The sequence below is a fragment of the Trichosurus vulpecula genome, chromosome 2 (assembly GCF_011100635.1).
Source record: "Trichosurus vulpecula isolate mTriVul1 chromosome 2, mTriVul1.pri, whole genome shotgun sequence".
NCBI lineage: Eukaryota > Metazoa > Chordata > Mammalia > Diprotodontia > Phalangeridae > Trichosurus > Trichosurus vulpecula.
This window is the reverse complement of record NC_050574.1, coordinates 171,507,733-171,520,442: the sequence shown is the minus strand read 5'-3', so window position 1 is coordinate 171,520,442 and position 12,710 is coordinate 171,507,733. Positions and strand designations below refer to the sequence as shown.

The 12,710-nt window shown below is 41.9% G+C and overlaps 1 protein-coding gene across 1 annotated transcript in view; it reads right to left on the bottom strand.

The window, feature by feature from the left end:
* Positions 1–12,710, bottom strand: part of ADAMTS15 (ADAM metallopeptidase with thrombospondin type 1 motif 15) — a 36,093-nt gene that overhangs the window by 6,827 nt on the left and 16,556 nt on the right. The window contains exons 2-4 of the mRNA XM_036746654.1: positions 9,944–10,076; positions 9,083–9,250; positions 3,189–3,472 (exon numbers count right to left, since the gene is read on the bottom strand). Of these exons, the coding sequence (XP_036602549.1) occupies positions 3,189–3,472; positions 9,083–9,250; positions 9,944–10,076 (585 nt within the window). The remainder of the gene's footprint in view (positions 1–3,188; positions 3,473–9,082; positions 9,251–9,943; positions 10,077–12,710) is intronic.

Sequence of the window (12,710 nt, the reverse complement as noted above, 5' to 3'; positions counted from 1 at the left end):
TAATAATGCAAACTAAACTTAAAAACATTTCCTGCATACATTTTTTCAGAGAACCAGTTGTTAAACATTTACCAGCACGTCCCCAGCTAGAAGTTATCTTTGCACTCGCTATAGAGAAAAAAGGGTTGGCTAAGCAAATTAAGAATGTAACTTTGGTAAATAACTATGCTTTTAAAAACTAAAGCCAACATCACATTCATAGGATTGAACACAAACTGCTACTAGTTATATCATTTCCTGTCTTTCCTAATATTCTCCATTTCCCCCATTAACAGTTTGTCTTAAAGTAAGTGCCCATCAATTGGGAAATTGCTGAATAAATGTTCATATAAGAATATAATGGATGACTGCACTGTAAGAATATGTACATGAAGAATTCAAGGAAACTTAGGAGGATTGGTATGAACTGATGCAAAATGAAGTAAGTAGAAACAGAAGAACAATTTATGCAATGACCACAACAATATAAAGGGAAACATTTAAACTCATTAGAACTCCGAAAAATGCAGTGACCAATAGAGACTGCAGCGAACTGTTGACAAAGCAGAGCTGCCTCTTCTCAGTGGACAGGTTGTGGTCTATGGATGTGGGATGAAGGATATACACTGCCAGACAAGCTCAACCTGTCAGTTTATTTTGCATAGTTGTATTTTTATTCTCTTAGGAGTGAAGAGTTATTAAGAAGTGATACTGGTATAAAAGAAAAAAAATAGTGTGACCTTATGAATCTAAAAGCACCTATTTAATCTATTTGAAGAGGTGCTTTTAGATTCATAAGGTCACACTATAACTCTAAGCAAATAGGTTAAATTGCTAGACTATACCATACAGTATAATCTGCTAATGGATAGGATTAGTGATACTGACAATATTCAGCTTCCCACACTCCTAAAATCGTTTCAACTTTGAGACAGATTGTGGAATGAGGGTTTGATTTTGTTTAGGGCCCAGGGAGAGAAGGAACAGTAAATTTAGTCTCCAAATCATGTTTTCCTGGCATTTTTGATATTTTAAAATGAGTTTGCAATCCCTAAGCACGTACCATCCAACCAACATTGTGCCAGCCTGGAATGTAAAATATTGCAAAAATAAAAAGTAGCTGTGATTTCATCAGAATAGGAAAGTTCTGGAATGGCATGCCTTTGCTCTTATGAAGATCACAACCCCCCTATGACTTATAAGTCAATATGTCCTATGGGATGATCTGAGGCACACAAAGGGGTCACATAACTTGTCCAAAGTCATGGAGCTAGCAAGTATAAGATGCATGATCTAAAACCACTTCTTCCTAACCATAAGCCCAGTACTCTTTCTACTATGCCAAGCTGTCTCTCTTTAGCTTAAATTATATGTGATAGATCCTAGGAACAGAGTTAGAGCTGGAAGAACCTCATATTGTTCAACTTAAAGAAATTTATTGAATAACATTTCTGACAAGTGTTCCTAACCAGCCCTTGAAGCCCTCCAGTGAGGGGGATCCTGCTACTTCAGATGCAACACATTCCCAGGGATTACAATGGAGTGAGGGTCACATATTTATCTGGCAACCTGGACTCCCACTCCAGCTCAGAGAAGGAGAAGCCAGAAGCAAGCTATCCTGGGAGTTGAGGAGAGAGGGAGGGGGAGGGAAGAAAAAGGGTTGAGGCCAAGTCCCACTAACTCTTAGGAAGTATGTTCTTACATGTAGCTAAAAAGTGCCTTTCAATGCCATCTATTAGCTATTTAACCCTACCCCCTAAGGCCAAGCAAAACAACCCTAATCCCTCTTCCACATGACATCACTTTACATACCCAAAGAGAAAGGCTTAAACCTTTTTGTGTATTTACTCAACATGTTTATTCTATTTTCCTTATCCTTCAGTAACCCTCAGACTACAAGCCCCTAAGAGGGCAGGGCTATGTCCAACTTCCAGGCCAATACAAGTAACTGGCCCCTAAGCGAATGTTGTTTTTGGTGAACAAGCCTCACCCTCACAGCAAATAGAGCCAAGCCCTCACTCAGTAACCCAGAAGGGTATTCTAACATGGCAAAGAAGAGAGTGGATTCATTGTGGGGGCCTCCCTTGAGGGTCATCAAGTCCTTTACTAGCCAAGGACATGAAGCAAATGAGGTGGTGATTTCTAAGCAAGGTGATGTTCTGATTTGAAAGGTTGGAGGGAGATTGCAAAGGGTGGAAGGGAATTCCAGGTCTGTAAAAATCAATTATGACCTTTGGTTCTGGGTTCAGCAAACCCACTGAGATTCATTCAGGTTTTTTAACTCATGGCTCAATTTAAGCGCCTATCACTAGTAGTCTACTAGACTGGAAGCTCCTTGAGGACAGAGGCACAGCTGGTACATTTTTGTACAGCACAGAACAACACCCAGGAGAGTGCCCACCACCTAATAAGCCTTTAATAAGTATGTATTCATTGAATCATGAATGAATGAAAGAATCCCAACTTGGTGACATTAATGGAGAAAGAACGATCCCTGAAGGGTTATGGGTCAAGCTTAGGGTTTGCCAAGGTACTAAAAGAGGACACAAAATATGGGGTCCTAACACCTACTCCCTCTGGAAGGTTCTTTCATCAAGTCATTCAGTAAAACCCATTAAGTTCCTTGAATTTACTTTATATCCTCTCTCTACTCTTTAAAAGTTAGGAAGCAGAGAGGGATATAGATAGAAGAACTGAGGTTCATTGAAAAAATAACACCATCCCTGAGGTTATACAATGAATTAGTGGAAGAAATAGAATCTGGATCCCTGGTTCTCATATGGAGGCATTTGTTTCTTCCTAGACACTGGGTCCCTACAGAAGGGAATTACAGCTTCTGGGGAAGAAGTGGGGGAAAAGAACAAAGTAAAAAGTGCACAGCAGAGAACAAAAGAAAACTTACAAGGAAGCAAAGATGGACAGCTCTCAACAATGCTTAGTATTTATTACATAGGTTTTCTTGAAATGGAAATTTATTGCTGTATATTTTGAATCCTCTCACATTCTGCTGTGCATACGGCAATGCTTTTTTTTCTTATTTTGTATTATTTTAGTTTCAGTATTGTTTCTTTTTTCTTCTCATATTTTGTATTTAAGTATAAAATTTTTACAATTACAAATAAAAAAGAAAAGAAAGGAATTACAAGAGGCACTCTACCCTGCCCCCCACTCACTGGTGTCCCCAGCAAAGAGCAGGCTGTGGTACTCACCCTGTACTTACTGATGTTATGCCTCTCCACACAAGCCCCCTTCAGGCAGAACTTGCCTTCTCCACACCCAGTGCCATCTGCCCAGGGGAAGTGGCGGGTCTGGCACACCATCTGGCCCTTTGCCTTGCCCGTGCACCACAGCTTGGTGCAGTACTGCATGTAGGGGCAGGGCTTGGAGCCCACACCAAAGGCTAGCTCACACTGCTGGTTCAGAGTGTAGCTGGATCCCGGTAGATCCTCAGGCAGTGAAATGGGCTTGCTGGGTTGGTCCAAGAGGCAGTCACCTGTGGAAAGCCAAGGTAGTTGAGAAGGGGGGAGGTGAGAGAGGCCGGGACTGCCGGATGCTTGAGGTGAATTTGCAGCAGTCCACGGCTACTTGCCAAAAGAGGAAGAGGGAAAAGAGCTTTCTGCCCCCACACCCAAGGGTTGTTATTAGAGCTCTTTTAGCCCATTACCCTGCCTCTGGTCCACCTGTTCCAAAGAACTCTCTCTCCTGTCATATCATTCTGCCCTCATACTCATATGAGGTACAGAGGACAGGAACAGTTCTAACCATGTTATAGACAAGGAAGTCAAAGCATTACAAAGGTGAGATTTAGTGATTTACCAAGAGAGGTGGCAAGCGAAGAGCTTGCCATTGTTCAGTTGTTTCAGTCGCACCTGACTCTTCACGACCCCATTTGGGGTTTTCTTGTCAAAGATACTGGAGAGGTTTGCCATTTCCTTCTTCAGCTCATTTTGCAGGTGAGGAAACTGAGGCAAACAGGGTTAAGTGACTTGCCCAGGGTCACACAGCTAGGAAGTGTCTGAGGCTGGAAGGATGAGTCTTCCTGACTCCAGGACCCAGCACTCTATCCTCTGCCACCCAGGATCCAGCACTCTATCCCATGCCAACCAGCTGCCTCAGTGTAGACCTTAACTAGGGCTGTAAGTCAGGTCTCCTAACTCAGGATCCCAGAATCTGAGAGCTGGAATAACAGTTGGTATTCACATAGCTCTTCAAGGTTTGAAAAGCACACATTGGATCCTTGCCACAATCCTGTGACTTAGGTACTATCATTAACCCCGTTTTGTAGATGAGGAAACTGAGGCTTGGAGAAATTAAAGGGCTTGCCATGGGTCTTATAAGCTAGTAAGTGTCTGAGGCAGGATTTGAATTCAGGTCTTATTTACTCTAAGTCCACCCACTTTATTCATTATGCCATACATTATCTAGCTGGAAGGTATCCCAGAGACCACCTCATCCGGCCTATACCTGCAGAATCCTTCCTGCAACACACCCAACAATTGAGCATCCAGCCTTTGTCTGAACTCCTCTAACAAGGGGCACCTACTCTTTCCCATGATAGACTATTCCATTTTTGGATCATTTTAACTATTAGGAAGCTTTTCCTTATACTAGGGCAGCTAGGTGGCCCAGTGGATAGAGCACTGACCCTGGAGTCAGGAAAACTCATCTTCCTGAGTTCAAATCTGGCCTCAGACACTTACCAGCTGCGTGACCCTGAGCAAGTCACTTGACCCTATTTACCTCAGTTTTCTCATCTGTAAAATGATCTGGAGAAGGAAATGGGTCTCTTTACCTAGAAAACCCCAAAATGGGTCACAGAGAGTCGGACACAAATAAGAAACAACTAAACAACAACAACTTTTGTTTATATCAAGCCTAAATTTACCTTTTTAACTTTTATCCACATTGTTCGGCCCTGAGGGTTCAAGTAGAATAAGTCTAATCCCTCTTCCAGATAATAATCTTTCAAATATTTAAAGACAGCTATCATGTTTCCTGAAGGAGCTTCTTTCATTCCCAGTTCCCTCAGTGATCATTAAATGATCACAAACTTGAGGCCCTTCATGATCCTGGTGGCCTCGCTCTAGACACCTAGGTTATCAATGTCCTTCTTAAAATGTTATACTCAGAAATAAACATAAATTTCCAATTTAGGATTTAGGACATTGATAAAATCTGAATTTTTTCTCTTCCCTTTGGTATCTTTAAATACCTTGTGAATCGATTCTTCAGCACTCTCACAACTGTGTGACTGACCTCCAGCAATGATTTCCTCTTTGTATACTTGATCTAACATAGCTGCTTTTCTTGTCTTTGTTTTCTCTAACACCATCTCTAACCTCGCTAAGTGCTTCTGAGACTGTGATGATAGAGTCCAAGTGTGGTGGCTTTATCATCTTCACTGATTTGAAGAGTCTGTTATGGAAAGCTTTTGCAGATCTTTTCCATTTTTTCTCTGTTTATTGTCATCTTTCCATTTTCATCCTCAAATGTGCTTGGAGTGACTTTGCCTACTTGAGTATCTTGCCAAGCTTTATGTAAAGTTTGTATAACTGCAAATACAGTCTCTGAAGAATTTTTTAAAATAGTACAACTCATAGGGCAAATGGAAAATTATATGGTGACCATGAGCAGAATGTAGTATATAACAGATAAGGAACTTCTAAGAACTAGAAAGCAAGAAAGACCCCCAGCACACTGAGTACTCTTCCTGAGTAAACTTATGGGATGATAAGGCCAAGAGTCATACAAAATGCACAGGCATGAAAGAATTGTGATCTGCATCACTGGAGAGAACATGCACATCAATGGGATCAAAGATCCATTTGAGTTCTAACCTGTTTAGAGTTTTCCGATTACTCTCTCACCCAACAAATTAGCTTTATGATACTTGCAAAATTGATAAGCATGCTCACTATGTCTTAGATAGGCACTGATAAAAAATATTAAACACTCCAGGCCAAGCCCAGTTCCCTGGCATACTCCACTAGTGACCTTTGTCCAAATTGAAAATGTGCTATAATGACCACTCTCTGGAGCTATCCATTCCACTAATTCTACCTAACTGCACTATTCTGTAGCTGATATCTTTCCATATTTTCCACAATAGGATGAGAGACTTTGTCAAATGCTTTGCTAAAACACAGGAAAACTGCATCTACAGCTTTTTCTCGATACCTGTCTACTAGTCCTGTCAAAAAGGGAAATAAGATCAGTCTGACATGATCCATTCCTGAAGAAGCTATAGTGGTTCTTTGTGACACTACTATCACTTCCCACAAGTTCACTTATCATCCTTTTGTTAATACCTTCTAGCTCTCTGCCAAGAATCTAAGTCAAGTTCACTAGCCTATCCTCTGGAGACTCCGTTCTCATCCTTTTTCTTTTTTAAATCTAGACAATGTTTGCCCTTCTCCAGTCCTATGGTACCTCTCCCGGTCTCCGCAATCTTCCAAGAATCACTGAGGCTAGCATGGCAGTGACATCTCCCAGTCCTTTCAGTAGGTTAGGTTTGTCTAGGTCTGGTGACTTGAATACATCAAGAGCAGCAAGGAGTTCTATCACCCTACTTGTCCCAGGTATTAACTCCCTATTGGCTACCTCTGCTCTATCCTTTACAATCCAAAGATCATCCTTCTTTGCAGAGAAAACAGAAACAAAATAAGGAGTAGAGCGACTATGCTTTCACTCCATCATCCATTATCATTATCACGTACACCCCCAAACAGCTATCCTATCCCTTCTTTGACCTTCCAATTATAGCTCTAAACTTTTTTGTTGTTCTTAGGATTCCTAGCCAGCCTCACAGCTCATTACAAGCTTTAGCAATCCTGACACAATTCTAATAGGATTGTGTCATTGTTTTTAAGTTGTTTCCATCATGTCTGACTCTTTGTGACCCCATTTGGGGTTTTCTTGGCAAAGATACTGGAGTGCTTTGCCATTTCTTACCCCAGCTCATTTTTTACACATGAGGAAACTGAGGCAAACAGAGTTAAGTGACTTGCCCAGAATCATATAGCTCTTAAGTGTCTGAGGCCAGATTTGAACTCATGGAAATGAGTCTTCCTGACTCCGGGGCTGGTGCTCTATCCACCTAAACACCCTAACCTAGCTGCCCTAACAGCGTCATGCTACACTTTTATATTTATCCCCACTACCTATCTTTGCTTCCATCTTCTAGATATTTGTTTTTAAATCTAAGTTGATCAGAGAGCTCCCTGCATATCCACACTGGATTCTATACACAATTCCCTCTTTTCTTTCTCGTTGGAATTGCTTCTTCTTATGTCTTCAGAATTTTATTCTTGGGAGCTTCCCATTACTCATGTCCTAATTTCTACTGTAGAATCTTAGTTCATGGTATCCTTCTTATCTTTTCCATGCATCCTTTGAGATCTGCTCTCTCAAAATGTAGGGTACATATAACACTATTCTTGGTTTCCTCTTCTCTATCACAAATTCAAAAATAAAATGGTAATTTCCCCCTAGGTTCTCATCATTTTCACCCCAGTACCTCCTAACTTTTTAGTGATCAAAATCAAATCTAGAATAGAATTTCCTTTTGTTGGTACATCTACCTTATGAAGGATAGAATTATACTTAAGGCAAGACAAGAAATTATTAGCTGCTCTGCTGTTGGTAAAGAGGGAACTCCAACAGTTATGTGGATAATTGAAGTCTCCCACCATTACTATGTCATGCCTCTGTGCCCAGCTCATGATGTATTTTCCATACTCTTCATCTATTTCCTTCCTGTCCCAGTGATTGGTAGTATATTCCAATGACAATATTTCTTCTGTTTTGGCCTCTAATGATCTTCACCATGCCCCCTCCCAACTACTCCCTTGGTTCCTAAACTTCTTCACATGATATAACTTTTTTATATATAATGCTACTCCATGTCATGGCATCCCACACAGAGACACACGCTTTTACCTGTCCTGGTCTTCTGAACTGGGTCTATCCTTCCAGAGTTTTATTCCAGTCATTGGACTTATTCCACCAAGCCTTAGTGATACTTGCAGTAAAATCTGCCACCTTATATTAAGCTCTGTAGTTCAACTTTCTTGTTACCCATACTTTTGCCCTCTCTGTACAGCCCAAGGATTTTTATTCCTGGCTCCTATTTTAGATTTTTACTTTTATAAACATAAACTTTTATAAAAAAATTTTTATAAACTTTTATAAACATCAGCTGACCAGGGGTGTGTTTCCTGCTGTTATTCACCCTATATCATAGCCACTCTCTCCAGCAAGGTGAACACACATAAATAATTTTCTTTTCCTGACTTCTGGGAAGATCTTTTATAAGAGATTCCAACATAAAGAATAGCTTTCCTCTTGCAAAAGAAACTATTCTGGGCTATTACTAGAAGCTAATTAAATCATAGTCCCCAACAGAGGCACAATGTATGAAAAGATGACTGACCATTGCCTAAAATCATACAATCGAAGACCTAGAGTGGACCTCAGAGGCCATCTAGTCTAACTCCACTTCACAGATGAGGAAGCAGAGACCCAATGAGACTAAGCAACTTTCCCAAAGTAATCCAGGAAATAAGAGTCAGAAGTAGGATTTGAACCCAGGTCCTCTTACTCCAAAAAGAGAGCTAGGTGGTACACTGAAGAAGAGATACAGTACTGGGCCTGAAGTCAGGAAGACTTATCTTCCCGAGTTCAAATCTGGCCTCAGACACTAGCTACGTGACCCTGGGCAAGTCGCTTAACCCTATTTGCCTGAGTTTCCTCATCTGTAAAATAAACTGGGGAAGGAAATGGCATACCATTCCAGTATATCTACCAAGGAAACCCCAGAGGGGGTCACAAATAGTCAGACATGACCGAAAAAATGACTGAACAAACCTCTTACTCCAGAGATAGTGTTCTTTTCACTGTTCCACAGCACCTCCTACCATTGTCCAAAGCCTACAGTTGGAGATCAGAACCCTGGTCCAGCAAGCTAGCTAGTAACAATGATAGCTCCTATTTATATGGCATTTTTCAGTTTACAAAATGGGCCCCTCTTTGGAACCCTTCGGTAACAACATATGGCCTCCCAGTGAGGCTTTCCTTCCTCCCTCTTTTAATTCTCCCTGCTCACCATGTCCACTGTCCAGGAAGTCAGTGATGATGGCAGCACTGCAGGCTGACCAGGGGTTGGCACGGTCGATCTGGATGAGTGTAGGGGACATCATGTGGTTGGCCCGTAGCTTCCCAAACACCTCCTCACACACCTTCACATTGTCATGGGGCATGTTGAACACATGACCTGGGTGGGTAAAACAAGAGAAAGTGGTTGTTTAGGCTAGGGAAGCAGACCACTCAAAGGAAGACAGGCAGAGATAAGAAGAAATGCGGGACAACCATGAAAAATAGCTTTCTATGTCAAGGGGGAGGGACCCCACAAAGCTGGTGCCAGAGGCAGAAAGTCGGGCCAAGAAGCAGCCTGGAGGAACTGAGATGCATAGGGTGATAGCTGAGAAAGATGGTGGAATCCTCACAAGCTCAGTCCCTCTCTTTCCCCCAAGTCCTTTACAATTGGTTCCATACTGCTTTATAAGTATTCTCAGGTCCTTTTTATGCCTGCAGCCAATCTCCCTCCCCCGCCCCCACTCCCAGTCAGGCTGTGAGTTGTCTTTTTCTGCATCTCGTCACAGTGTCCCATAAAAGCATGCTGCACATAGTAGGTACTCATTCAGTGCCATAGGACATGCAGGTGTTAAAAAGGGTCCCCCTTGAGCCCAAATGCTAAAAGAGCTCAGAAACATTCAGAGCAAACCCAGGAGCAGAAGAATTCCTCATTCATTCTCTCTCTTCCTCTTCCTCCTCCCTCTCCATCCTTTCTCTCTCTCTCTCTCTCTCTCTCTCTCTCTCTCTCTCTCTCTCTCTCACACACACACACACACACACACACACACACACACACACACACACACACTTACACACTGTTCTCCAGACTTACCCAGCTCATGGGCAGTGGTGAAGGCAGATGGAAGTCCATCATCCTCAATGACTGAGCAGCTTCTCTTGGGGTCACACATGGTGCCCACATCAGCCATTCCCAGGGTATCACAAGTGGTGGCACCACACAAATCCTGCAATGGAGAAGGAAGAAACAGAGATCCAGAAATTAGAGACAACAGTGACCTTGTGGAAGGGGGAGGAGATGAGAAATAAAACCACCTAGAACATATCTGCTCACCATCATTCCTGCCCCTAACAAATTCAATATCTTTCCCTATCAGTCCTTTTCTAAATGGGTTCTTTTCTGCCTCCTGCCAAGAGGGATGGAGAAGCTACTACAGAGATGTCAAAGGGGTCAGGCCAAGCTAAATGGATGGATGGACAGCCCTATGATGGCTGTTTTGTGGCTTGCCAAGGAAGCTCTGCCTACTTTCTGTCTGGGGCACTATCCTAGGACAAAATTAGGAGGTTTAAAATAAATTCAGAGAGTCATTTTACATAGAGAAAGCCCTTCTAGTTTACCGGGACAGTGGCTCTTCATCTGGGTGAGGCCTTGGTGTCCAAAGAGGCTGGACAAAGTAGAAAGAAGGTGTGTATACTCCACCTCCACAGTCAATATTTGGCTGTAGAGCTTCTGTCACGTCAAGACATACTATTTCTACTTTCCTTATTTTTTCATAGTTTTTTTCCCTTTTGTTCTGTTTCTTCTTTAACAACATGACTAATATGTAAATATGTTTTACATGATTGTATATATATACATATATATATATATATACATAAAAAACCTATATCAAGTCGCTTACCATCTTAGGGAGGAGGGAAGAGAGGAAGGAAGAAAATTTGAAACTCGAATTTTTATTTTTAAAAAGAATGTTTAAAAAAATAAGTAAAATAAATTTTTTAAAAAGAAGCTCCTGTCAGATCTTCATCTCATAGTGAGCTAGACCTTTAGTCAATTGAACACCAAGCAAAAAGAAAAAACTTCCTATACATGCCAGATGAGGCTTTACTTCAGTCAGACAGAGGCCAGAGTTGAGGGAAGCCAACAGTGAGGGATAATTCTACTTGGCTATAGGAGTTCAAGAGGATCATTGTTTTAAGCAGATTATAACAAGAAATGATGGATTCTGACCCGGGCAGTGCACTCGGCAGGAAAGTCATCTCTGTTTGCATTGAGATTTAGGATCAAAGGATCACAGATTTAGAACTAGAATGTACTTTAGAAGTCAAATTCTCTCATTTAACAGATGAGGAAACAAAGGTCCATAGAGGTTAGGTGACTTCCTCAAGGTCACGCAGTAAGTGATGGAGCTCAGAGTCGAATCTCTGTCCTGTGATTACAGACAGCTAAGGTCTTCCAGCAGCCAGCTCTATGGAAGAGGTCAGCACCTAGGTAATGGAGTGGATACAGTGCCAGGCCTGGAGTCAGTAACAGATACATCTACATGTAAAATAGATACATCTACATGTATCTATTCTTTCACCTCCCTGAGAACATTCATACACACCATATGGCTCAATCAAACAGACGTACTGTTTCTCATTCACAACATCCATCTCCCATCTTCAAGCCTTTGCCCCATGTCTGGAATGCACTATCTTCTCCTCCTCCTCCCCACCAACATCTCTAAGATTCCCTAGCTTTCTTCAATGCTCAGCTCAAAGGTCTCCTTCTACATAAAGCTCTTCCTGATAGCCCCCTCTCAAAGACTCCCCAAATTACCTCACATCTCTTCTATACATACCCATATGCACACATGTTATCTCCCCCCTCGCCCCCTGTTATAAGGCAACTATATGAAGCCCCTTCCCCACTTCTACATCAGGTAGCCGTCCTCACCTGGCTAGAATATAAGTTCCTTAAGGGCAGGGCCTCATGTTACTTTCACCTTTGTTTCCATATCATTGAGCATGATGCCTGGCACATACTAGGTGCTTAACAAATGTTTGTTGGTTGATTTAATTGATGCAAATTGTATACAACAGTTGGTTTTTCAATCCCTTCAGTCATGTCTGACTCTTTGTGACCCCATTTGGGGTTTTCTTGGCAAAGAAACTGGAGTGGTTTGTCATTTCCTTCTCCAGCTCATTTGACAAATGGGGAAACTGAGGCAAACAGAGTTAAGTGATTTGCCCAGGGTCATACAACTAGTGAGTGTCTGAGGCCAGATTTGAGCTCAGAGAGATGAGTCTTCCTGACTCCCCCACCTGTATACAATAGTACATACCAGTTTTTCTTAAATTCCTTTTTTTCTCTATGGGAAGAGAATTAGAAGGGATATATACTTCATTTACACACACAGATATTCTGTAATGGGAGTCCAAGGTACAGTGACATAATTCTCCTCCCTCCAGTTGTGTTAATTGTGCTCCTTCTTGTTCCTCAATCCTATTTCCCTTTAAGCTTTGCCTTATTGGGGAAGGGGGGAGCCAGAGGAGGCATATAACATGATTTAATTCAAGTTTCTCCAAGTTTTATCACTGGAGCAGTCAAACTTGGGTTCACATGATCATGTGCTAGTCACACTTTGTAATGACTCAACTGCCGTTGGACATAGACAAAAGAGGAGTATGGCTTGAGGCAGACTCTTTGGTGGCTTGTGCATAGCAATCTATGGACCCCACAGCTGGAGTCCTTACAGCTTCCCATGCTCGGGGAGTCTCTGCTGGAATCAGCATCCCAAGGAGGAAGTCACATGAAGAGGCAGAGCAGGGGAGGACGGCTATTGAACAAATGACAGAAAGGAGATAAATAACACAGA